Genomic DNA, 27510 nt, shown 5'->3' with positions numbered 1-27510 from the left:
TCCGGGGAGGGGGCCCCACGATGCCCAAAGTCTTCCTGGTGAAGAGGAGGAGCCCGGGGGTCTCGGTCCGCAGCTGGGATGAGCTCCCGGACGAGGAGAGGGCAGACACCTACATCCCAGGTGAGCGCCGCGCCGGGGCCGGGCCTGGGCGCCGGGTTCCTGGGGTGCGGGCAAGGGTGGCCGGGTCCCCTCTGCTCAACGCCTGGGGCTGGACTCTCCCCCTCCCCCATGTCCCTCTTTCAGGGGGAGGAGGAAGTCACTGAGGCGCGGGAGGACCGAGAGTGAGAGGCTGGGAACCTGGGACGCCCTGCGCCCCCTTCCCCCTAGTGGGCGCCTCTAATTGCCCGGCGGCGGGACCGTTGGCTGCAGCGCGGGCCGGGGTGGCCCGGGAGGGGGGCTAGGGGCCAGTAGGGGCAACCCTCAGTCCCACGTCCTCGTGGGGTTGCACAGGGATGGGTCAACCTCTCCGGGGCTGGGTGGGTCGAGGTCAGGGCCCCCGCCCCCATCCCAGGGAGAGGAAATTTGGCGCGCGGGTCCCCAGCCGCGCTGGGCCCTCTGTTCCTCGTGGGCGCTGGAACTGGGACTGAGGAGCGGCTCCCAGAACCCTGAGCTCGCTCGGGAGGCCGAGTCCGGGGCTCTCTCGCCCACCCCCGCGGCGTTGCCCACTTGGCGAGGTGCCCAGGTCCGGGGCGGGGCGGCGGCGGCACCGCCCGCAGGTCAAACTGCCGCGGGCGCCCGGGCCTGACGCCGCGTGTCTGTGTGTCGGGGCGCGGCCCTCCCCCGCAGTGGGCCTGGGCCGTCTGCTCCACGACCCCCCCGAGGACTGCCGCAGCGACGGCGGCAGCAGCAGCGGCGGCGGCAGCAACAGCGCGGGGGAGCCCGGAGGCGCGGAGAGCAGCTCGTCCCCGCGCGCCCCCGAGCCCGGCGATGGCGAGGTCCCCGGTGGACACCTGGCGGCGAAGCAGCGCCCGGTCGCCAGGTCGAAAATCAAGGTACGATGTCGACTCTGCCCCCGCCGCCACCAGCACCACGCCCTGGCGTCGGGCTCCCGGGGCCGGCGCCTCTCCCTGTCGCGCCCGCCCGCACGCCCCGGCACCCGAGCACCCAGCGCGCCCGCAGCGCAGCTCCTGCACCTGCCCCTGGGTCGCGGCCAGGGCGCCTCCCCGCGTCCTCCCGCCTGCCAGGTAGCCGGTCGCCCGCGCTGCTGCGCCCCGGAGACTGGCTTCCCGCACGGACACAGGCCGCCCGCGTGGCCTCCGGAGCTGCCTAAAAGCTCAGGCACAGCTTCCTCCCCCCAGCAGCCCATTCTGTGCGCAGGGCCTGAAGAACACCCTGGCCGTCGGAGTTCCCGGGGTGGGAAAGAAGGGACCCCAGGCCCCGGGCTCCCCTCCTCTGAGGTGCAGTTCTTAGAGCTTTGTGAATTCTGAGTTTCGCCCCCTTCCTCGAGTTCTGGAGGCAGTGGTGGCAGCTTGGCACACAGTGGGTCTTTCACAATCACAACTATTCCCAGTGCCAATTACGAAGTGCCCGTTAGACACGAGGTCTGTGCCGGGCACTTTAAACTTGTGTTTGTCAAATCTTCTTGAATTATGTTCACGGATAAACGGATTCAACTGCAAATTGGCCCATTGCCCCGCCCCCAGTGGGTTGGAGTGTTTGTTTCCCTCTATTTTCGCGCTTCAGCCCCCACCCCCACCCAGCCTCCTGGAATTGTAGGCCACAGCTTATCCGGACGCCCATCTGTGCTTTCCTGTGTGGAACTTCCATGATTGCCTGCTCAAAGGTATCCGCTACCTCTAAGATTAAGCCGTCCCATTCCACTGACTCACGGACGGCGGGAGCCTGGGAGTGGTGTTTTAGGAATCACATGACCCCAGTTCCTAGCCAGGTGGGCCTTAGTGTGAGCCTTTTCGGGCTTCAGGCCCTTGGTGTAGGTGTTAATTCTTGGGCGCTCCAGGGTGGTCCCGAAGCCCCCCTGCCCAGGCAGCGGGATGGGGCGGAAGCCCTAGGGTTCGCTGTGGATTGCGAAAGCCTCCTCCGTTACTTTTCCTGGGAGAGGTTTTCCCTCCCCTGTGCATATTCCTGGCTCCAGGGGCTTGGCTCCTTGGTGGGCTGGCGTGCATTTGGTTATGAATTGAGGCTAGAGGCTTGAGCTTGGAATCCTTAAAAAAGACACCTTTAAAGGATGCTTCGGGCTGGGTGTGGGCATCCTGCTTAGTGTTAAGTGCGCCGCCGAGGTTCAAAGCCAGCTGATGGGAGGCTTTTCTGGGCCTGATGGGGTTAACTGGGAGGGGCAATTTGCCTGAGGCCTGTAGCTCTGCCCTCCAGGAAATTCTGCAAAGTATCCCACTTGCATGTTTATCACCCGGCCGGAAGGCCAATTTGCAACGTTGTTTTCGGGTGGTCTATAGCTAGTTTACCCCTCTGTCCCCCAACTGCCCAGATTTCCCTGGAGACAAGGTGGCACAGGAAAAATATCCAGTCCCTTAACCACCATTTTAGGAGATCTCTGCCACCCCAGGCAAACAGCTCCACTGGGGCCCTGGATTAAGGGAATGAATAAACCAATCTTCTTCCCAGGATCCTTGTTTTGGTGCTGACCCCAGGGGTGGGGGGTAGGGCATAGAGTTTGCTCCTCAACCCTTAACAAGGTTTCCAGAGGAGTTTTTGTTTGTTTACTGAGGACGAAGTTCAGGTTCCCTCTCCCTCTCTGCTTCCATAAGACCTCCTGGGGTTAAGATGCTCCAAGCCTACAGAATTATCAGCTGTGGTATTGGCCATTTTCAAATGACTGGTCCAATTGCCCGTGACTTAGCACGTTGTGTAACTGTAGAGTTCTATGCAAAGTATGCTGAACTGTCTAAGAATTAGTTTCCAAACCATAAGAGGGGGAAGCCACTCAAGCATGATGCATTTTTTTCAGTGACTTGAAGACACTCACTGGACAGTTGGTTCTTAGGACCAGAGAAGGGCAGAGAGAAGCTGCATCCCATCCAACAGTATATAGTGCCTGCTGTGCACAAGGCAGCCAGGAGATAAAGATGCTGCCACACTGGTGTTCCAGAATCTTCTGACAGTAATGGTTAGGGCTCTAGGCTCTAGTTTAGTCCCTCTGGGCCTCAGTTTCCTCGCCTGTAAAATGGGGATAGTAATGAAACAAGTAATGAACCCTCATAGAGTGGTGAGGATAAATGAGTCAAGCGTGAAACATGGTAGGTGTCCAATAACTCTAGCTAGAATTATTTGGGTTGGTGGAGAGACACAAATACTAAATTAATTATTAACCCTATTACAGGAAAGTGAATGCTCAACTAGAAGCACAAGCAAAGATGCAGTACATTCTGAGCAGAGGAAGGTTTCTTGGTGTGGATTTGAGGGCTGTGGGAGAAGGGGGAGAGGTACGCTTTAGGGTAGGATGGGCTGAGCCTGAAGCTTGAGTAAGGACAGGACTCAGAGCTGGAGGGAGGATGGGAAATGGGCCTGGGGTCGGGGAGAGTCGAGGTGAGGAGCTGGACATGTAGCCAGGACAGGCTGCGATGGTAAAGGGGCCAAGCCGAGAAGTGTGGGTGCTCCCGTGGGGGCAGAGGAGGGGCTCTGGAAGGTTTTTGAGAAGGAAAACCTCATTTGGGTCCATCTCACCTGCTCTGGTTGGGGATACGTTATCTGTTCTGAGCCTCAGTTCTCTGATCTGTAAAATAGAGAAATAAGAGAATCGGCCTCTCCAAAGCATTGGGCAGATTACATGAGACAATGGGGGCAACACGCTGAGCAATTTTGTGTGTGTGTAAACTGCCCAGTGGGGAGTTAGCCGGTAGTGATTCATAGCAAGTTTTGTTAATGTCCAATACTTTGTTACCTACAGCAGGGACAAGGGATTTAGCAACTGGATTGGCTGGATTTAAGTATTTTTTAAAACCCACCCATTTGATATTTGGAAGGGAACATAAGCCCCATCCCTAACTCCCTGCCTGTTGACTTCAGTCTCCCAAGACAGAATTGGATGCCCCAATTCCCCCCACCAGTCTTGTAACTCACTGACCATCTCCTTGGCTGACCAGACTTTTCTTCTTGACTCTAGACCCACCAAAGGCAGGGAGCATTCCTGCTGAGCTTGTATTTTCAGCACCCAGTGCAGTAATGCCTGACTCATAGGAGGACATAAGTCAACATAGAAGAGGAATACAGGCAGGGAAGGAGTCAATAGCATCTGGGGGAAAATAGGAAGCAAGACAAAAAGGGAAAAATGCTTGGAATGGATGCTTGAAAAAGCTTAAATTAATTTAAAGGGGGAAAAAGGAGGAATAGGAGAACAATGTAAGTGTTAACTGCAACCAGCTTTTAACTGGAATATAGGTGAAGTTGGTTTTTGTGGTTGGAAGGGTCTGAATGGATTTGTTGCAGAAACAGAATCCACTGTAGCTTGCTTAAGCAGACAGTGGTTAATTATAGGGTACTAAATGGGCTAAAGAGAGACTAGGCTGAGCTCCCAGGAGTGACTCCCAGAGCCACACTACAGAACTGGGCTACCTAGGGAACTGCAGCTGCGGCCTCTTTGGCTGCTGTCGTGCATCACGATGCTTCTGCTAATGCAGGGTGTGAAACAATTGCCACATACCTGCCTCGGCTCAATTAACTCAGGCCCGAAGTCAAATCTCCTGATGGTGCATGTAACTGGTGGTACCCCAGTCACATCTAAAGACTACAGATGCCAGGGATTCTGGGAAATATAGTGTCTAGCTTCGTAGCCTCTGCTGTACAGGAAGGCCCACCAGAGGAGCAGGAATAGAGGCTGAGCGTGTCCACCCACAGGATCTACTTCAGGGACCCTTATGTGGTCCAATCTCCTCATTTTTGTGGGGAGAAAGGTAAAGCCAGAGAGGTTTTGTTGAGTTCCTCACAGGTACTAGTGGCAAAGCCCAACCCAAGGCTCCTTATTCTTTAGCGTTGTTGTACTGCATCATGGAAGGCACCTTTGACGCCTTAGCCATTAGCACTGACAGCCTGACATGAAGGAATTGAAGCAGTTTCTCACCATGACGTGAGACAAACCACAGGACTCATCCCTGCCTCTCCCACACGTCATGCCCAGACCCATGGGCCTGTCCCAGGGAAGTGCAGGCACACGTTTTGCAGACAACAAGCCCCATCAAAATCTCAGTGTGGGCACCTACACGTCCTGTGGCCACAGGCGGGTTTCAGCTATTTGAATCTGTTTCTTCTGGATGATTAGGATATGTTCCCTTCAGCATCTCTGCATTTGGGAAGGTTCTGCATTCTGCCATATAGTGGAGTTGTGAAGCTTAAGGAAGTGGTACATAGGAGCAGGAGGGGAATTTTTATCCTAAAGGAACTGGGGAAATACACTTAGCATGTTTTGAGCGCTCAGGCATAAGCAGATGTGTCACTGGAAATCTCATCTGCGCGGCCACTGGAAGGTAGCCTGCACTCATGGTAGCCTCCCACGGGAAACAGGACCATTAATTTAAGGAACTTGTCTGGTGGAAGCATCCACAGAAAATAAAGGATTTTTTTTTTTTTTTTTTCCTTTAGAAGTTGACAGGTAAGTGACCTTAGCCAGCTTTTGAAGTTGGTCAGAGGGCCAGCCCAGGTCCCTACCTCCCTAGATGCTCCTGAAGTCTTCAGCAGCTCTGATACAATGATGGGTTTGTTTCTGCTGCACAGGCCTGTTTTTTAGAAGAGCTAGAGGGGAACTTTGTGTGTTTTTTAAAATGAAAGCCGAGATCCTGCAGAAAACAGGACAGCAAATAAGAAAGCGCCAAGCTGCAGGGTTGGGAACTGCTATCTCTCTTCATCTTTCTTGCCCTGAATTAATCTCCAGTTAGTTAATTAGTCTCCAGACTGATGTCACCTCCCATCCTTGTGGTAGCTTCCTCACTTCAGTAATAAGCCTTTTGGAGAGTTAATTTTGGATTAAGGGTGAGACTATTAAGCTTTTTCTGAAGATAACAGTGTCTGGAGCGGTATACTGTAATTGAACACATAAATACTTTCCATATCAAAACATGAATATTGACACCAAATGGGTAGCTTCCACTTTTGTTGCCAAGGGAGATAGGAGCGAATGTTGGTTTTCAGAGCTATTTGGATTTCAGAGTCGCAGATGAAGGACTAGGGGCTGGTGACCCACACTGAAGGTTAGTTCCCTTTTTCTTCCATCAGTGAGAGAAAAATTCAAAAGACAAATGGAGAAACAATGGATTTTGACCAATTACCTTTTATTTAGGATCATAGGACTCTGGAGCTTGTCTAACTCTAAGAGTTAGCATTTACTGGCGCAACCAGTCTTTTTTTTTTTTCTTTTTTGGCTGTACCTCACGGCATGCAAGAATCTTAGTTCCCTGACCAGGGATCGGACCCATGCCCCCTGCAGTGGAAGCGCGGAGTCCTAACCACTGGACTGCCAGGGAAGTCCCTAGCAACCAGTCTTTTTAAAATAGCTTTTCTTATTTAATTCCTTAACAGTCCCAAGAGGCAAATATCATTATTGTCCACATATTATGGGTGATGAAATTACGGCTTAGAGAGGTTGAGTAACTTGCCTACTTCCCAGACTGTAGGTGGTAGAGCAGGATTTGAACTTAGGAAAAGAGCTCATCTAATCCCATTTTATTATTTTTATATGTGGGAAAGTGTGGCCCAGGGATATTAAATGACATCACACAGCCATCCAGGTCTAGGTTTTTATTTGATCTTCAGCATCTCTTGTCTCTCCACCCCACTCATTTTGTGACCAGGTGACAAAGATGTAACTAGTTTTGGTCTACCCCTTGCAGAGTAGAGTAACAAGGTAGTTTGGTTAACCCTATTTTGGACTTTTAGGAAGTAGAGTGGTAGGTGTAAGCCTGTGTAAACATAATAAAGATGGCCCAGTGAGCAGACAGGTGACCCGAGGAGAGATTGCCAGTCCTCCGGCACATGGGGCATCATTTCAGGAATCAGGGGTGTCTTCTGTATCATGCTGCCCATCCTGGGAGAGAACACTCAGAAATGTGGCAGCTCTGGTGTTCTAGAGAGAATGTGATACATCTATCACCGTTCCAGTGTTCTATTGCTGCTTCACAAACAACCCCAAATTTAGCAGCTTATAATACTTTATTATGATGTCTTCTAGTTCTGTGGATTGACTGGGCTCAGCTGGGTGGGTCTTGCCTGGGGTTTCTCTTGTGGGTGCAGTCAGATGGCAGTGGGGTTGGAGTCTCCTGGGGGCTTGACTGGGCTGCACATCCAGGAGGGCTCACTCATGTGACTGGCAGTCGGTACTCTTGTCCTTTTCTAGCTACTTTGTTATACGGTTACACCATCTTTTTTTAACAAGTCCCTATTGATGGGCATATAGGTAGTTTCCAGCTTTTTGCTATCACAGACCAAATTTCAAGGCACATGTGAAGTACACTCTGGGATAAATTTCATGTTTAGGAATTTATCCTCCAAATATTTTTCTGAGGAATTCTTAGGAATTTCTCCTTTTTTTTAAAAAAAATTGATGTATAGTTGATTTACAATATTGTGTTAGTTTCAGGTGTACAACAAAGTGATTCAGTTATACATATGTCTGTATACATATATGTATATATGTGTATATATATTTTCCGATTCTTTTCCTTTATAGGTTACTATAAGATATTGAATATAATTCCCTGTGCTATACAGTAAATCTTTGTTGTTTATTTTATATATAGTGGTATCTATTAATCCCATACTCCTAATTTATCCCTCCCCCCCAATTCTTTCCCCTTTGGTAGCTATGTTTGTTTTCTTTGTCTGTGAGTCTGTTTCTGTTTTGTAAATAAGTTCATTTGTATTATTTTTTAGATTCCACATATAAGTGATATATAGTATTTGTCTTTCCCTGTCCTACTTACTTCAGTTAGTATGATCATTTCTGGGTCCATCCATGTTGCTGCAAATGGCATGATTTCATTCTTTTTTTATGGCTGAATAATAAGGACTCTCACCTTTCTAACGAAGGAATTTTTCCTTCCTCTGAAAAGTGAACAAGTCTGGGAGAAGCTGGCTTCATCAGCCATGATCTTTTTGCTGTTTAATTAACCCTCCATCTTCTTTTGAAAAGGCTCTCTTCAGACGCCTGGATATAATTCATAAATGTCTGGAGTCTGGATTGGTCAGAAATACATTTATAGTTGGCAAACAACCCTTCATGGGCTGGAGGATGCACCTTATGGGAATTCTCTACATGAGCATTTTCTGTTGACTCAGTTGTCCATGTTGTGAAAAGTGGAGAAATGGGAGCACTGCCTTTGCTGAGGCAATTGGAGATCTTTTATTTTTGCTCTGAGAAAACCAGAGGGAATTTCCCCTGAGAATGGGGTGCCCTCCCTCTCCAGTCCCCTCGCCTCATTCCCTTTTTCTCCCCTGTGTTAAAAAGCTTTCTGTATCTCTCTCAGTCAGATGATCCACTGGCCCTGCACTCCCTTAAATGGTCACTGATCTCCATCCCCTCTGCCCTCAACATTTTTATTCTTTTCAAACCAAATAATGCCAGTGATTTGAGATTTCCATCCTGGACTGTAATAAGAGGTATCCATGTTACATGCAGAGCATTTTAAAAATAGGAGATTACCAAAAGGATTAAAGTAAACAAGGGTTCAGGTTGGAACCATAGTTGGCGAGTCCTTGGGCACATGGTACAAGGCTTTCACAAGACAGTTCTAGCTTTCTTCACGTTTTTCATCAGAATTACCAGGGTCATATGCCTATGTTCTATTTTATTAGCCGCACTACCTCTCAAATGATCTTTATCCTGTGTAGACTTGGCCTTGAGAAGCTCACGGTATTTTGTTTGCCAAGACTTGGGCCATATTTAGTCTTTTCACATCCCTTCAAGGGAGGCAGTGACCAGAATGGGGACTGTGGATTAGGAGGAGACCATGACCTGTCCTGTGATGGGAAAGCCTTGGGCACAGCTGGGTCTCCCTCAGGCCCTGCCAGGCCCCACCCCTTTGGGGGGCAGAGGTGGGGTATGAGGCAGGAGGGTCATCAGACTCAAGCCCTGCGGTTGTCCTCCTGTATCTTCCAATGTGTCCCCCCACCCCGCCCTCTGACATTCGTTGGGGCCCCCGAGGTAGAGCCCTCAGGGGGGCCCTGCCCTTCTCTGCTTCTCTGCTTCTCTGCTCCTCTGCTCCCTCAGCTCTGTTCATCAGCTACTCTCCAGGGCTCAGGCTGGCCAGGCTGGACCACACACAGCCCCCCTTTCCCCAGCGCCCTCTCTGGCATATTCCTTGCCCTTCCCCCATCTTCTTTTTCACCGTGGCCTGGCTGAGGAACTCACCTCTCTGGGTACACTTTCCCGTGCGCCCACTGTCTGGGCTAGGCTCCCCTCCCAGCCGCCCCTTGCACCCGGGGCTTCCCCGATGGCAGTGGCCTGTTGCCCGGTCTGCTCTCCGACTAGACTGGCAGCTTCTTGGGGACAAGCCATCCTGGTGCTCTGAGCACAGGCCCTGTCTCGGATCAGGCACACATCAGTGTCGGCTGAGACTAAGACGGAGCAGTGAGAATGAACTGGCGGAGGGGGCTGACTGGAAAGCCCTGTTCTGGGGTCTTCGCCTCCTGCCACCTGTGAGCCATTGCCCACCAACACTTTCTGACCGTGCACGGCCCTCATCTGCACTCGGGGCATGGGGGCCAGGAGCCTGCGCGAATGCTTGCTGGCTTCCATAAGGTATTCAGTTGAGGAAACGTTTGTGCCTGATGGAAGCCTCTGGAATGAGTTGGAATAAAGTCCTGAACCGTGTGAGGGCCAGTCCCTCACATCTCGAGTGTGGTCCATGGACTGCACGGTGGCATCTCCTGGGCGCTGTCTAGAAATGCAGCATCCAGACTCCACCAGACCTCCTGAATCAGAACCCGCACTTTTTTTTTTTAAATTTTATTTATTTATTTATTTTGAATTTTATTTTATTTATTTTTTATACAGCAGGTTCTTATTAGTCATGCATTTTATACACATCAGTGTATACATGTCAATCCCGATCTCCCAATTCATCCCACCACCCCCACCCCCGCCACTTTCCCCCCTTGGTGTCCATACGTTTGTTCTCTAAATCTGTGTCTCTATTTGTGCCCTGAAAACCGGTTCATCTGTACCATTTTTCTAGGTTCCACATATATGCGTTAATATACGATATTTGTTTTTCTCTTTTTGACTTACTTCACTCTGTATGACAGTCTCTAGGTCCATCCACGTCTCTACAAATGACCCAATTTCGTTCCTTTTTATGGCTGAGTAATATTCCATTGTATCTATATACCACATCTTCTTTATCCATTCGTCTGTCGATGGGCATTTAGGTTGTCTCCATGACCTGGCTATTGTAAACAGTGCTGCAGTGAACATTGGGGTGCATGTGTCTTTTTGAATTATGGTTTTTCTCTGGGTATATGCCCAGTAGTGGGATTGCTGGGTCATATGGTAATTCTATTTTTAGTTTTTTAAGGAACCTCCATACTGTTCTCCATAGTGGCTGTATCAATTTACATTCCCACCAACAGTGCAGGAGAGAACCCGCATTTTAACAAGACCCCCAGAGGATTTGTGTGTGCACTGAGGTTTGAGAGGTGCTGGTCTTAGGGGTACAGGGACCAGTTAGGGCAGGGGCTGCAGTGGCTGGAGAAGCTCATCAGGGAGGGAACAGGTGAGCTGAGGCTTGGCAGAAGGCAGCACCCCGGTGGATGAAAGGAGGGTGTTTGAGACAAGGAAGGTGTTAAGCCAGGAAAAGACCAACTCTTCTTGCTAATAATGTTTGTCTGAAAATTAAGTTTTTTAGGTCCTTTTATGAATAGAATTTTGGCAGAACGATTGGATCCATCTTCTAAAGGATCTGATAACTAGGAAACCGTTAATGAATATATCAGATCTGGTGTTTTTCATCACACAGTTAGAGATTCTGTTTTCTTCCTTTGAGGCAGCAAACATGGTTGAGAGAATGAACCAGGCAGTCTGGAACCTGGGATTTGGTTATAGTTTTTCTGATAACGAAGCTGTGGGATCCTGAACGAGTCACTTCCCAAGATGACCATCTTATTTGTTCATGATTCTGGGTCAGGAACTGGGGCACGGCTGGGCTAGGCAGTTTTCCTCCGGGCCAGGTTTGTTCACTCAGCTGGTGGCAGCCCTGGCTGGGCTGGAAGGTCCAGTGAGTCTTTATTCATACCTGGTACCTCATTGTTCCTCTGCATGGCTGCTTGGGCTTCCCCACAGCATGGTGGGCTCAGGCTTCCTCATGGCTGCTGGCTTCCAAGAGGGAGGATACAGAAAAGCTGCACCGTTTCTTAGGATCTGGAACTGACACAGGCCCTGCCCAGATCCAGGGGGAGGGGAGACAGTCGCTTGGTGGATGCTGGTCCGGAGGAAGGAATTGACTGTGGCTGTCTTTGGGGGCTCTGTGATGTTATCAGACCTAGACTCCTCTTTCCTTTCTGCTCTTCCGTCCTCAGCACTGGCTTCCGCCTTGGGTCCGAGGCGGCTGTTGGAGCTCTCCCGAGCAGGAAGGAGTAAATCAGGGGACAGGGCACCATCCTTCCCCTCAGAGAGTGTATCTCACCAGCCAGGTGGTCCCACCCGCAGGACTTGCTGTGAGGCTGGGAAATGTAGGCGCGTAGCTGGGGGCGGGGTGCCCAGCTGGTAATCAGAGGTCTGTCCCGAGTACCGAGGGGAGCATGGATGGGCGGGGAGCTGCCTTGTTCCACCTTCCCCAAAGCCAAAACCTGCTGGGAGTTTTTAGAGGGGCGCGGGAGCCCGAGTCAGGTCCAGCCTAGACGCACCGGGCGGTGAGCACGCCGCCCCGCGCGGGTCCTCACCCCTCTCTCTCTGTCCCAGTTCACCACAGGCACCTGCGGCGACGACGCGGCGATTCACACCTGCGACCTGTGCGGCAAGGCCTTCCGCCTGCAGCGCATGCTCAACCGGCACCTCAAGTGCCACAGCCAGGTGAAGAGGCACCTGTGCAGCTTCTGCGGCAAGGGCTTCAACGACACCTTCGACCTCAAGAGGCACGTGCGCACGCACACAGGTGAGGGAGGGGCGCGGCCAAGAGCCCCTGGTCTTTCCCCGCAAGGAACCCAGAAGGGAGCCTGGGGCAGAGCTATGTTTCCGGAAGAATCGCGGGGCGGGGTCTTCGGGGCCGGGCCGCCCGGCTCTGCCACCTGCCATTGGTGTCCCCTGGGGCCCGCGAGCCGCTCTCAGCCTGTTCTCGCCCCGGTGAGATGGGCGGCGCATCACTGGCCGGAAGTGTCCTGGAAGCTGTGATGCCCGCTCGGTGCAGCCCTCTGGCCGGGCTGAGGGCTGGAACGTGGTCCCCGTGGTCCCTCTGCTGGTATTTTGTGCTCCTTTCTCGGGAAGTGAGTCTGTCTCAAAATAGCATCACGTTGCTTCCTCCTGAGAGCTCAGAAAGAGAACACGCAGCTGACAGCGCTGCCCGAGCCTCCTGCGGGGGCGGGTGGGCAAGTGTCGCCCCCACCCTGAGCTTTGCTCAGCGCGGGTCTGGGTCCTCGCCAGCTCCCTTACACGGACAGCCCTGGGGTGCCCGTTGGCCGCCCTCCCGCCCCCTCTGGCTGTTTGTAGCCTCGGTAGTTTTGTCTAGGAGACACCTGGCCTCCAGGCTGGTCCTCGAGGGCCACACCTGTGCCAGAGCGATCCCTGGAGGAGAATTCTAAGATGCCATTTCCTTGCTAAAAAAAACCTCCAGCTCTGGGCAGGACAGAATCCAAACTCCCCGTCTTGATGGGCTCCATCAAGAAAAGCCCCTCACAGTCTGGGTCTCATCTTCAAATCCCCATCCTGTCCCAGCCCCTCCCACCCCATCCCACTCCATCTTTTCATCCCACCCATTTCATCTCATCTAAATCCATCCCATCCTAACCATTCAGTCTTGCCCTGGTGCCACGCACTCTCCCTACAACCTCATAGAATTTACTAATTATAGTCTCGCTGATCCCATCAAGCCCTTTCAGGGTTTAGGGTTTCCTTAAGCATTTTGGGGGTGGGGTGGGAAAATGTCCACTCCTCTCTCCCAGGGGGCCTCTCAGGTCCCCAGCCGCCACACAGGGCCCTTCTCAGATCCTCTGTATTCAGATTTCCTTTAAGCCCTTATCACACGTTTTTGTTCTTAGAGTACTGGCCCATGAGCTTCCTCCCTGGCCTCAGAAGGGTGTCCTCCACCCTAGAGAGTTGACTGGCATACTAAAAGGTTTTTCTTTTTCCTTTAAAAAAAACTTTTCTAAAGTGAAATTTTCACTTAAATGTAACATACATCCAGAAAAGCACACAAATCATAAGTGGATAGTTTGAGAATGTCGGACTTTTTACAAAGCGAACACAAGCATATAACTGGCTGGAGTATTTCCAGCCCCCATAAGACACTGCCCCCTCCCTCCTGCCCCTCTGGTCACTGTCATCTTCCCTCCAAGAGGCACCAGTAGCCTGACTTCTATAAAAGTTTGACCTCTGTGTGGCCAGGCTGACACCTGGGTTGGGGCAGGGAGAATGCTTAGGGAGTGGCGGGTGATGGTGGTCCTGTGTGATTAGGGAGGGTCCTATAGAGGGTGAAGGGTCCTGTAGGTGGTGGAGGGTCTTGTGGGTAGTAGAGGGTCCTGTGAAGGATGGGGGTCCTGTGGGTGACGGGGGGACCCCTGGCTATCAATGGACCCATCAAGTGGCTGCAAAGCTGGGCTTATAGGCAACTGGCCCAAGGAGCTGGAGGAAATTGGGGACCACTCACGCCGTCATTTGTTGTTGGTTGTCCTGGAGAGTTTCTCAGCTTTTCCTCTCTATCTGAGGATGTCCTTGAGGGCATGGCCTATTTCTTCTGCAACTCCTCACCTGGTGGGCTCTGTGGTCACTCCCCCACAGAGTGAAGGGGGCTTGGGGAGCATTGTGGGCTGTTGGTACCTTCAGTTGGAGTAAACATGGAGCTGCCTCATCTGTGACTGAGTTAATTCTCCATTAGTAGAAATACTAGGGACTGACTGCTCTCAGGGAAGAGTTTGCAAGAGTTTGCACTGAGTTGGTCACACAGTGGTTAAGAACTCTGGATCTGAGCTAGCTGATTCTGCAACCTTGTCAACATTACTTATCTTTTTGCCTTAGTGTGTCCATCTCTAAAATGGGCATGGTTTTATTACCTATCCCCTAGGTGATGGCTGCGAGGTTTCAGGGCAATAATGGCATATAAAGTGCTTCACAAATTGTAAGCACTTAGTAAATGTGAGCTATTAGTGGTGGTAAATGTTGAAATAGTTGGCAGAGTTTTCCTGGGACCCTGCGGTGTGACAGGCCCGAAGACTCACCTCTGTACTTGTGGAGAGCTCAGCCAACATAGGGAGAAAGAATCCAAACCCCTGACTGTAACCCAAGGAAACCAGCAGGTGTGCCAGAAGAAAAAGTGGCGAATGCTGGTGGGGAGGCCTGGAAGGTGCATTGTTGCTGGCAGGGGCACCAGGGAGGCTTCTCGGAGGAGGTGTCCTTTTGGCTGAGCCTTGAAGAGTGAGCAAGATTTTCACAGTTGGACAGGGCGGGAAGGGCATTGCAGATGGGGAATGTCTTAGTTTGGGTTCCCCCAGAAGCAGACCCTGACAACGAGGATTTGGGTGAAGCCGTTTATTTGGGAGATGGTCCCGGGGGCACAGTGAGGGGATGAGGAGAGGAGACAGAGGGAAGGAGAGTCAGTGAGAGCTAGTTACTTACTGAGTGGGTTACCACTGGGGGCAACTGGGGCTCAAGCCCGCTGGGGGCCCTCTGAATGCACACAATGAACCCCAGAATTGCTCCAGGGGTGAGAAGTGGGGTATTTATCCATCAGCTCCCATCCTTGCTGTTGGGGGTCCATCCTGGGACCCTCTGCTCCTAGGCAGCTCCTCCCCGAAGCCCCTTGCAGGCCTCACGCCTCGGGGGAGCATCATCGGGCAGGAGCGGCAGGAAGCCACTGGCCTCCTGGGACTGTCCGAGCCGGCCTGGTGGGAGGCTGAGGGGTTCGGTGGGGGGGTAGCAGTGTCTGCCAGGGAGAACAAGCCTTAGCAGCCGGGGTGGGGGGGGTGCGGGGGGGGTGTTGGCAGAGACGGGAGAGCCTGCAGAGGCCCGCACAGCTTCCTCAGGTGGTAGCGAGCTCAGAATGGTGGCTTTTCTGCAGGCCAGGCCCTCGGCTTTATCCTGTTGTGTCCAACAGCCCCGAGGAGCCCCGAGCCCTTGTTACCCGCAGTTCACAGGGGAGGAGCTGGGGATGGCTGGTCTTCCTGAGTCCAGGTCCCCCGCTTTCCACAGGCCCCTTCTCTGTCCCCGTCCCCTCAGTACTGTGCTCACTCAGCGTCCTTCCCGAGGCTGGGCCTTGCCAGCCGCCCCAGTTCAGTTTCTAGAAGCCAGCTTGCTCTGCGAGAGGCGATATAGACAGGAACTCGGGCCTGGCACAAACCGCACCCTCCAGCCTGGGCTTTATTTATTTATTTATTTATTTTTGAAGTTGGATATGTGGCATTTTAAATTTATTTATTTATTTATTTATTTATTTATTTTTGGCTGTGTTGGGTCTTCGTTTCTGTGCGAGAGCTTTCTCTTGTTGTGGCGAGCGGGGGCCACTCTTCATCGCGGTGCGCGGGCCTCTCACTATCGCGGCCTCTCTTGTGGAGCACAGGCTCCAGACGCGCAGGCTCAGTAGTTGTGGCTCACGGGCCTAGTTGCTCCGTAGCATGTGGGATCTTCCCAGAGCAGGGCTCGAACCCGTGTCCCCTACATTGGCAGGCAGATTCTCAACCACTGCGCCACCAGGGAAGCCCACTGGACATTTTAAAATTACAAAATGGCTTGCATTTTAATCTCTGTTGGATAGCTCTAAGGTCATTGAATCTACCGATAATGATTTAAAGTTTTTTTATTGTAATTTTGACTCTTAACGTGACCAACAAATAGCATTATGGAAATGTCTTGAACCTATTTTCCCTCTGGTTTATTTAATTTATTTAATTGGCTGTGCCTCGAGGCACACGGGATGTTAGTTCCCTGACCAGGGATCGAACCCGTGCCCCCTGCAGTGGAAGCGCGGAGCCCTAACCATTGGACAGTCAGGGAATTCCCTGTTTCGTTTTTGTTTTGGTTTTTTTTGGAGTATAATTGCTTTACAATGTTGTGTTAGTTTCTGCTGTACAATGAAGTCAATCAGCTCTATGTATACCTATATCCCCTCCCTCTTGGACCTCCCTCCCACCATCCCCCATCCCACCCATCCAGGTCGTCACAGAGCACCGAGCTGAGCTCCCTGTGCATTATAGCAGGTTCCCACTAGCTATCTATTTTACGCGTTGGTAGTGTATATAAGTCAATTCTAATCTCCCAACTGTAGAGATGTGGATGGACCTAGCGTCTGTCATACAGAGTGAAGTGAGCCAGAAAGAGAGAAGCAAATATCGTATATTAATGCAGATATGTGGAATCTAGAAAAATGGTACAGATGAACCTATTTGCAGGGCAGGAATAGAGATGCAGATGTAGAGAACGGACATGTGGACACGGGAGGAAGGGGAGGATGGGACGAATTCCCTGGTTTATTTTCTGATGGAGATGTGCCTCCAGGTAATAATGACCAGAAAGAGGAGTCAAGGCCTTGCTGACAAACGAGCTGGTGGCAAACAGAAAAAAGGGGCCCCAGCTCTGGGGATGCCCCTCTGCGGCAGCTGGAGGGACAGGCCTGGCCTCCTGGCGCAAGAGGCCTGCCCTGCAAGCTCTGAGCTCTGTGCAAAAAGGATAATCAGTAAAAAGAGCAAAAATCTGGGCTTCTCAGACCTTTTTGTAGTTCATGTGTACCACCTCACTGGCTCCAAAAGATCTCACCCAGAATTCTGGGAATTCGGTTTTGCCTTTGATGGAGACAAGAATGTTGGATTTTGGCTCTTGACAATTACAAGTAAATGTTGTGTTTGGACCAGAAGCAAAGATGTGGACAGCGTTCTCACAAAAACAGTAGGCAGATGAGTGAAGGTTATGGTTGCTCCCAGTCCGGTTGGGCCAGACCATGACTAATTGGAAGGCTTAACGTGGGATCCCAGGACCCTTCTTTTGAGAACTGCAGCGACAGTGTTGATGAGGTGGGCAAAGGGACCGGAGACCGGGGATCGGGATTAATCCCCTCCCCCACGTCTCCTCCTGAGAGAGCGGGGCCTCTAAGGAAAGACTCAGAACACGAGGAAACTTCTTGGAAAAGGTCCAGGGAAACCAGAGCCTGGAAATGTCTTACCTTAATATCCAAGCAGATGAAAGAAAAGATTAAGACTTCTTTTTTGGATATGACTTCACCAAGGAAAGAGTAGATCAGAGGTGTGTGTGTGTGTGTGTGTGTGTGTGTGTGTGTGTGTGTGTGTGTGTGTGTGTGTGTGTGTGTGTGTGTGTGTGTGTGTGTGTGTGTGATGGGGGAGGGGAGCAGCCAAATGACATCTGAGTCCAGATTGGAAGAGAGAAACTGGAACAGAAGAAACTCGGTTAACATTTTGTGAAACTACGTCTGCAAACGCGTGGCTGTTTTCAGTCCAAATTGACTTAGGTTGGGTTCCCTAGAAGCAGATTCTGAGTTGGCGATTCTTATAAACCGATTTATTGAAGGAGAGCTCTTGGGAGAAACCTGTGAGGGAGGGGAGAGCAGGACAGGGTAGCGGGGATGTGGCCCCAACTTGATCCCACCAGGGCTCTGGGGGTGACTGGTGCTACGGGCCTGTCCTGTCCCCAGGCAAGTGGGGGACATTTCTGTGCCCATATGAGCCAGAGGCTGCCTTTCCCCTGGGTGGGCAGGTCACTTGCCCAGTGCCCGTTCCTTGGAGAAGGGGACATCCAGGAACTGTTAGCTGCCAACATAGGTGACAGCTGGCCCAGAAAAGGGGGTCCTGATGGGGGACCAAGAGGGTCCACCGCACACATAATAGAGGGAATTGCTCTATTTAAGTGGAGTTGACAGGGTCACTGAGGCCAATGTGTGACATTATGGCTGTTGACCCACCTGAGGACAAAATAGAGATGGGGGGGGTGGGAGGGATGCGCTTTCAAGACAGGAATGTATATTCAGTTCATAGCCCGTGAAAAATGTCATGGGCCTGGTTTTAGAGAATATTCTTTTGGATTTGTTCAAGTGTTTTAGGTTGAGCCAGCTGGCCATCCAGGGAGGGAGAGAGTTTGCTGGGGGCAGGGTGTGGGTGGGGGAAATCTGTCATTTAGAGTCAAACAACCAGCAGGTGCCAAACTCAGCACTGAGTGTCTCCCCCCTCGCTGCCCAGGGACCCCAGCGCCAGTGGCACTTGGGGGCGTGTTGAACGTTTACTGAGGTGTCAGGTGTGGTCTGGGCGTTGTTCGCCACTGTGACCAGATGTGCAAGGCTCATCAGACAAGTACAGCTTGCATTGAATGCATTTCATTTTTCTCGTATGTAAAGTGACTACTTATTTTGTAAAAGACTTCAGTCAATACACAGACTACAGAGGAGAAAGCCTGCGCTGCTGTAACCAGTCGAAAAGGGCACACACATGTGCAGGGTCCCCTGCTCGGCTTGTGAGGGCTCCAGGGAGGCACAACCTGGGTCGGTGATAACTTTACGACCCTGACTATAGTAAAGGAGTTGGTTCGAGGTGCGCCTGCCATTCCTGCGGAAGCTCCTGAGTTCCACGGAGGGAGGCTGAGGAATTCAGATCCGAGGTCCGGGCAGTGGGGAGGGGGCTCTGGCCGGAGCGCAGGGTCTGCCCTGCCCCCCTTAGTGGGGCCCTCGGGCCTTATCTTCCATCTGGGCCACATTGAGAAGGAGAAGGCAAACAAATCCCATCTTGATTGAAGAAGAGGAAACAATGGTGTCTGTTTGGAGCCTACGGGGAAGGGTTGATTGGATTGGGAAAAATGCAGGCTGGGAGAAGTTTGGAGCAGGGCGGGTGGGGGAAAAGAATAGAGTTACCTCCACCCTGAGGGAGCTGAATGCTGCCTTGTAGGGTGGCCTTCTTCACTCACCAAACTCTCCCCTCTTTTATTTTGACTGACTTTTTAGCTACCAAAAATAATATTGAAAGGGAACAATGAAAGAAAGAAAAAAAGAAGCCTCCTCTCCACGCCAAGCCCTAGTTCCACTCCTGAAAGCAAGCCACCATTTAATTTTTTTTCCCCAGAAGTTTTTAACACACATTGCTTTTCTCGTGTACTATCTATCTTAGAGATTGTTTCCCATCTGCACAGGTAGACATACCTCACTCTTTTGAATAGTTGTCAGAGCGTTTCTTAATATGAGATTATGATGTAATTTCAAATATGGAGGCACTGTCATTTTTTTCTCTTGCCCCAAATGATGATGCTTATTTACATTTTCAGGGTTGGTTTTTTCTTTCCTCCCTCCCTCCCTCCCTCCCTCCCTTCCTTCCTTCCTTCTTTCCTTCCTTTCTTCCTCTCTTTCTCTGTCTCTCTCTTTTAATTTTAGACAGCACTACCACAAATATTCTTGTAAATCCTTTGCCTACTTGTGTGAGTCTTTCTGTAGATAATTTCCCTGAAGTGGGCCAAAGGGTAGACCCATTATGATGTTTATGGGGTGGTCACATTGCCTCCTGAAGAGTTTGCTCTAAATGTCCACTCCCACAAGGAGACCTGCAGAGAGCTCCTTGCTAAAGTCCATGTTTGGATAAAGTTCAGTAAAGGAGACTTAGCTACAGCAAGCAGAGAGCGCCAATGACAAAGACTTTTCTTTGGGGATGAGTGACATGAAGCTTGATTTGGTAGTAGGAATAGAACATTTGAAAAGAAGAGACCCTTTGTGATAACCCAACACACAGTATTTTCTGCTCGAGGTGATACAGACCCGCAGCACAATAGTCTGGAGGGTGGATGGGGAAGGAAGTGTGGACCCTCCTCTCTCCACCAACTGCCTAGGAACGACATTTTAAAATATTAGCCTTTAAAAAAATTATTTTTTTAAATTGAAGTATAGTTGATTTACAATGTTGTGTTAGTCTCTGGCGTACAGCAAAGTGATTCAGTTATACATATGTGTATATATATTCTTTTCTATACTCTTTTCCATTATGATTTATTACAGGAAAAAATTATCCTTTTTTATTGTGAAATAGATAATGAACAAAAAGGTGTACATATAGATACAGTTTAAAGACGGATACTAAATATTCACATACCCACCAGCCAGCTTCTGAATAGAGCGTATTTGCGTTCTGTTGACCTGGATTGTAAGCTGTTGAAGCTGCATCCTGTTGAATATTCAGTGTGTGCTGCATCCTTTGCTTGTGAGATCTCGGTTAATCCTCAGAGTAGCCTTACAAGGGGTATCAATTATTATCCCCATTTTACAGGTGAGGAAACTGAGGTGTGGACTCAGTTAATGCGTGGCCGATGGGTGGTGCCTGGGTTTCCAGTGGCCTTGGACTCTGTTACTGTGCAGGTGTCAGTAGGTTAATGATGCCTGGTGCGGGGATGGTTCCGGGATCCCACTCCAGGTACGGACAAGATTGGCCTTTGCTCGAGAGTGCCCACGTCCAGGACAGGCGAGGCCCAATGTCAGGGAGGCCTTGGTATCTGTGCCCCTCATCTGGGGCTCCTCCTGGCCCCCTTCATCCCCTGCCCCCCGAGTTTGGGGGAGAGGAGGACTCCAGGAGGGAGGGACTTGTTCCCCAGCCCAGAAAGAGTCACCAAGAGGCGGCTGCTGGGTGACCATGTCTGCCTGCACCAGTGAGCGAGGGATGAATGTGGTGTTTGCAGAGCGGGGTGGGGAGGGCAGGTTTGCAAAAGTCAGAATTAACTGCCATAACTAGAGGTGTGGGGACCTCCTGTCTACCCCCCTCCACCCCCCGCAGTCATCCTCATCCTAGCCGTCATCTGCACGACGCAGGGCTCTGAAATCCTCTAGCCCTTGCTATCCAGGCTCCGCTGGGCGCTGTGCCCGTAGGGTTCGGCTGAGCTGTGGAATGAAGAGAGGAAGGAGACGTGACCGTGCGAGTGGACTTGGCCCTGGCCCGATGCCCTCTGCAAGGAGCAGGGCTCAGGCAAAGCCATGCAGCCCCGTCCGCATCACCTTCTCAGGTCACCGTTGGGAGTGGGGACCCCCAGGAGTAGGATTGGAAGCGTCCACTTCCAGAATCCAGGTTAAAGCCTGGTGTCAGTGTGCTGGTTTCCCCACCGGTTGAGTTTGGATGTTTTAAAATAGTCGAGGGCTGTTTCCAGTCACCCTTGAAAGGAGCAGCTGGCCTCTGGGTGAATTTCTGTCTTGATGAGCTTCGGGTCTGAAGTCAGGTTGCTGCTTGATCAGCCAGAGGTGGTGGGAACCAGCTGCCATGTGGGCGCAGAGGCCTGGTTAACACAAAGCCCCTTGTGGCCCAGACATGCAACCTATGTGATGTATTCCTTTGGAGAGACCTCAGAGCCCCTACGTTTGTAGAAAACTAGCCCCAAGATGTGACCTCTCTTTTTCCTGGGCCAGTAGGATTCATTCATTCATTCAAAAATTATTTACTGAGCACCTATTAGGAATTCTCTGCTGGTCCAGTGGTTAAGGCGCCACGCGTCCACTGCCGAGGGCCCAGGTTCGAGTCCTGGTCAGAGAACTAAGATCCCACAAGCCACGTGGTGCGGCCAAAAAAATAAAAAATAAAATAAAAAATAAAAATGATTTACTGAGCACCTATTATGTGCCAAGTGCTGAGGATTATAAAGGAGTTTCTTTTAGCAGTTTTTCTGAAACATGTGGAATATAATACAGGCCTGCTTTCTGCTTGGGTGGGCTGGAGGAACACCCCACCACAGCATTGAGCTAACACAATTCTCTTCACATGAACGTTAGAGGAAAGGATGGAAGCTTCTGGATGTGGACAGGAAGAAAAGTAGAAGCGACTCGATTTGTTCAGGTGGTTGAACGAGGGTGGGGGGAATATTTTTTTCCATTTTGACTTCCTTTGTCATCTGTGTACTGAAAAAACTTCATGAACAGACATAGCTCTCCCGGCCCCCCTCCACACGCCACCAGTGTGGAACTGGGGACGTTTAACCTTGAAGAGAGGACTTGGGGGGGCCTGGCTGCCTCAGACACCCCAAGTGCCGTCCTAAGGCTTCACCACGCGTTGCTTCAGACCTGTGACTCCAGCATAAGCAGCATCAGTGGCACCTGGGAACCTGTGAGAAATGCAGATTCTCATCCCCACCCCAGAACCAGATCCGCCAGCAGGGGGGCCCGGAATCTGTGTTTTGACAAGCGCTCTAGGTGGTTCTGTTTCAGGCTCAAATTTGAGAACCACTGCTTTTGCTTGGATCAGGACATCTGGGGTGGGGCCCGAGGCTCTGCACTTCCAACGAGCTCCTAGGTGATGTGATGTGAGGTGGACTACACCTTAGTACCAGGTCGTTCAAGTCAGCATCATGTGATGGGACGGTGTGGGCTGGAGCAGGGCTTCCTCAATCTCTACAGTTTTTAGAAGATGGGATTTGGGTGCAGCTGTACAACAGAACGCCACGGTGCTCTTAAAAAGGAATGAAACCAAGCTGTAAGCACCAATATGGGAAAATCTCCAGGAATATTTATTTATTTATTGAAGTATAGTTGATTTACAATGTTGTGTTAATTTCTGTTGTACAGCAAAGTGATTCAGTATATATATATACATTCTTTTTTTTGATATTCTTTTCCATTATGGTTTATCGTAGGATATTGAATATAGTTCCCTGTGCTATACAGTAGGACCTTGTTGTTTATCCATCTTATATGTAAAAGCTTACCTCTGCTATCCCCAACCTCCCGCGCCATCCCTCCCCCAACCCTCTCCCCCTTGGCAACCACCAGTCTGTTCTCTATGTCTGTGATTCTGTTTCTATTTCATGGATAGGTTCATTTGTGTCATATTTTAGATTCCACGTATAAGTGATATCATATGATATTTGTTTCTCTGTCTGGCTTACTTCACTTAGTATGATAATCTCTGTGTCCATCCATGTTGCTGCAAATGGCATCATTTCATTCTTTTTTATGGCTGAGTGATATTCCATTGTATATATGCACCACATCTTCTTTACCCATTCATCTGTCAATGGACACTTAGGCTGCTTCCATGACTTGGCTATTGTGAATAATGCTACTGTGAACATAGGGGTACATGTATGTTTTTTAATTATAGTTTTGTCTGGATATATGCCCAGGAGTGGGATTGCTGGATCACATGGTAATTCTATTTTTAGTTTCCTGAGGAACCTCCATACTGTTCTCCTCAGTGGCTGCACCAACTTACATTCCCACCAGTAGTGTAGGAGGTTTCCATTTTCTCCACACCCTCTCTGGCATTTATTGTTTGTAGACTTTTAAATGATGGCCATTCTGATCAGTGTGATATGGTACCCCAGGAATATTGTTAAGCGAGAAAAGTAGATCTTGAAAATATCTTTTGATAATAGTTTGCTTCCGTTAAAGCCAGGATAGTAACATCATGATAAAACCCATTATTGCATAAATAAACTATTTAAGCATTTTAGAATGTGAATTTTAATACACCTGTTTTTCAATTTTTCACTAGTTTTTCAGCAGCTCGAGCATTCTTGGGGAAAAAAAATAACCATTAAAAAAACAAATAAAAACATCTACGTGGGGATGCACATTTTCCCTTTCGCCTCAAGCTCCAACCTGACTCCATGCAGCCCTGGTGGATCCTGTCCTTACTTAAATTTTTGATAACTTGTTCATCATGGATTTTTTGGTATATATTTTGATTTTGAAAATATTTATCTTGATTGATGTTTTCACATACTCTTAAATTTTGAGCCTAAAGCTCTGGGGATTCCTGCGGGCAGTGGTCCTCCTGGCCTCTGGGCTCTGAGATGGTCTGAGAGCTGGCAGCCCACTCGGTTCCACGGACCCCCCAGCACAACATTCACCCTCTCCGGGCTTCCGTGCTCATGGGACACTGTATGCTTCCTTGAATCCCCCCCACTTTAGAGCCTGAGATACACCTACTGAGGTCTCCTTACCTAAGTTCCCGTCTCACCCTGTCGGGTGCCCACGGTGGGCATGGGCATGACTGTGGTTTGATTGGCTGAGCTCCCTGCTCCTATGGTACCTGTGGCCTCTCCATCTGCAAGGCAGGCCCCACTAATAGTAGCTCACTTTTAAAGCCAGCAGGAGAGCTAGGTTGGAAATGGTTTCCTAACTGTAGCCGATGCCATCAGTGTCCTCTGGCCCCTGCCATTTCTGGGCACACCCGTCCATGTCGTTGCTGCCCACACCTGCAGCCCAGCCTGAGGATGTCCTTGCTGGAGGCCACTCTACCCCGAGGCAGGCTGTACATGCTGGGGAGAGAGAACCTGTCCCACCCAGGGCGCTCTCCACGGTGCTGCCGGAGCAGGCGGAAAAAGGCTCCAGCTCCCGAGGGGCAGGGTAACTCGAGGTGTGTGTTCTACTCTGTCCCCCACCTTGCCTGGCCATTTGGACTCTGGTTGCCCACAGTGGTGACCGGCTGGATGACCCCTTTCCCCCTTGTCATCATCTTCCCTCCCCTGCAGGTGCGGAGTCACCTCCCACTTGTCACGGGGTCACCCCTCCTGAGAGCACCTCCCAAATAACTCCTTTTCCAGAGAAACCCAAACTAAAATTAAAACAAGGCTTACCCTGCCCACTTTGAAACCCAAACATTAAGGCAGGCAAGTGGTGGTGTTTTGCTGTATGCATCCGTTTTTATTATGTTTGCTCTGTGGACAATTTTGTCTCCTGCCTTAATCATTTTCCTCATGTTCCTCATCCTTGGTCATGATGATTTTTTTTTTTTCTCCCTATTTCCCACACCCCTCAGCCCCTGGCAACTCTTTTTCTATTGTTTCTGGGAGTTTGACATTTCTGTATCTAAGTGACACCACGGACTATTCATTCGTCTTTCTCTGTCTGGCTTATCTCACTGAACATAATGTCCTCAAGGTCCATCCATGTTGTTGCAAATGGTAGGATTTCCTCTTTCTCCTGGCTGAATAATAATCCATTGTAGATATATACCACACCTCTTTTATCCAGTCATTTGTTGGTGGACACTTAGGTTGTTTCCATGTCTTAGCTATTGTGAACAGTGCTACAGTGGACATGGCTGTGGAGATATCTCTCTGAGATCCTGTTTTTATTTCCTTTGGATAAATACTCACAATGGGATTTCTCGATCGTATAGAAGGTCTGTCTTTAAGTTTTCAAGGAACCTCCATACTGTTTGCCACAGTGGCTGCACCAATTTACATTCCCACCAACAGTGCACAAGGGTCCCCTTTTCTCCACATCCTCACCAGCATTTGTTACCTTTCGTCTATTTGATAATGGCCATTCTGACAGGTGTGAGGTGATCTCCTCTCTACGTGGTTGTGATTGGCATTTTTCCGATGACTGGTGATGGGGAACATCTTCTCCTGTGTCTGTCGGCCCTTTGTACGTCTTTGGAAAAATGCCTGTTCAGTTCCTCTGCCCGTTTTCGAATCGCGGTGTTGGTTTTTTGCCGTTGGGTGGTGCAGGATGACTTTTTAATGGCTTCATAGGTGGGAGGCTCTGGCTGGGCTGTGACCAACTGGTGCTGTGTCTGCCCCTCACCCTGCAGGCATTCGCCCCTACAAATGCGACGTCTGCCACAAAGCCTTCACCCAGCGCTGCTCCTTGGAGTCCCACCTGAAGAAGATTCATGGGGTGCAGCAGCAGTATGCCTACAAGCAGCGCCGGGACAAGCTGTACGTCTGTGAAGACTGTGGCTACACGGGCCCCACCCAGGAGGACCTGTACCTGCATGTGAATGGTGCCCACCCGGGCAGCGCGTTCCTCAAAAAGACATCCAAGAAACTGGCAGCCCTCTTGCAAAACAAGCTGACATCCACGCTCCAGGGCAATGCCAACCTGAGCGAGGAGGAGGAGAAGTAGGAGAGGGCGTGAATGCCAACGCTGCCGCGTGTCCACAGATTCCCGGTCTTGAGGGCCCCCTGACCCACGGACTCTTTCTGAGTCCAAGTGTTCCGTCCATCTCTCTGTCCTCTGGGGGCCTCAATGGGGGGCTCTGTTCCAAGGCTGTCAGTGATAACAGTGGCTTCAGGCCCCCCGTAACCTGTATCCTCAGGAACACTGTCACATGAATGAAAGCTTGTGGATGGCTATGATCACCGTCTGGGGTTTGGGGTTTTTTTTTTTTTTTTTTAGGATTTTCACACATGGAGGCAGGGGTGTTCTTAAGAGAGACACCCCTTGGAGAGGTTGATATGGTGCCTTGAAATAAAAGTACTTCCACTTGAAATGCTACTCCAGCAGGGAAAATGAATCCTATTATTCTGAAAGAGTTAGCAGGAATTATTTTAATAAAGGAAAGGTCCTTGTGAAATTTTCCTGATCAGAATGAAACAGGAGAACGTTGACCTGTAGCTCCCTGTCCAGGGCTTATCGTGGGACCTTCGACTTCAGGTTATTTGGGGGCTGATGTTTTGTACTAGTGGGTGGGTTTGAAGAAGGGCATCTTGAGCATTGGGTAAAGGTAAACAGACAACTGGTGACAAGACAGCCCCACACGTGGCTGCCAGGCAGAGGCGCTGGGCTCAGCTTGGCAGGCGGCTCACAGATGCTCTTTGGGCCAGGGTGTTGCTGCAGAGATGCTCTGGCCTCCAGGACCGGGCCTGCTGGCTGAAGGCCATCCCCCCTCCGTGAGTCCAGCACCGGGGACACTGTGCACACCGTGGGGCCGAGGCTGGAGCATGAGGAGCCCCTGGGGGCACTCAGTGCCCCTGCAGGGGGGGCGGGGTGGGGGGAGGTGATGGCCGTGTCAGCATTTCCTTCAGGGCATGTGACTGCTGCGGGAGGTGACCTTTGGCCACCTGCACCTCCTCACATGGGAGGTTAACAATAAAGCCGATGGGGGGCGGGGAGTGTGAGAGGTGGTCTCCAGGGTACTTCTGTGCCTGCAGGGGCCGGAGGAAGGACCCAGAGCTCTCAGGAGCCCCTGTGGCCGGGAGGGATTGACTTGTAGGAGGTGCCGATCAGCTGTGCCGGGGCGCTGCTGGGGCAGAGTGCGCAGGTTCATTTCCACTCTGAAAGTCAAGGAAATCTTTCTTTGGGAACGTTTGGATGGTGAGGCCATTTTCTTATTTCCTCCCTCCCATCCATCATCCTCCCTTGCTCCTCTCCTCCCCTCCCCTCTTCTCTCCCTACTTCTCCCCCCTGCCCCCTCCCCTGCCACCACTGTGGGCAGGGCCTCATGCCAGGATCCGGGCAGTTTAAGTGGTACATCCCGTAACTCAACGTTTCTTTGCCAAGTCAGCACTTTTCTTGTGGAAGGAAGGGAGGGAGGGAGGAAATAAACCCTCTTTCCGAGCACCTATGATGCACCGGGCACTGAGCCAGGCCCCGCTTGCTGCATGATGTCCTCGAAAGCACTCCTGGGGGGTCAGCATCCCTGTGCCAGGTGGTGGGGGGCAGAGGAAGCAACCACAGAGGCCGTCGGCCGGCTGCTGGAGGAAGGGTCCAGGGCCCCTAAATC

General features: G+C 50.9%; 1 protein-coding gene across 1 annotated transcript; it reads left to right on the top strand.

The window, feature by feature from the left end:
* On the top strand, nucleotides 1-26231 carry OVOL2 (ovo like zinc finger 2). Its single transcript, XM_057529793.1, has 4 exons — nucleotides 1-120; nucleotides 787-992; nucleotides 11858-12050; nucleotides 25597-26231. Exons 1-4 carry the CDS (start codon nucleotides 21-23, stop codon nucleotides 25908-25910), a joined length of 813 nt encoding a protein of 270 aa, XP_057385776.1. The 5' UTR covers nucleotides 1-20; the 3' UTR covers nucleotides 25911-26231.
* The last annotated feature ends 1279 nt before the right edge of the window (nucleotides 26232-27510 follow it).

Source organism: Balaenoptera acutorostrata, chromosome 15 (genome assembly GCF_949987535.1).
Source record: "Balaenoptera acutorostrata chromosome 15, mBalAcu1.1, whole genome shotgun sequence".
NCBI lineage: Eukaryota > Metazoa > Chordata > Mammalia > Artiodactyla > Balaenopteridae > Balaenoptera > Balaenoptera acutorostrata.
This window is presented reverse-complemented; position numbering and strand designations above follow the sequence as displayed.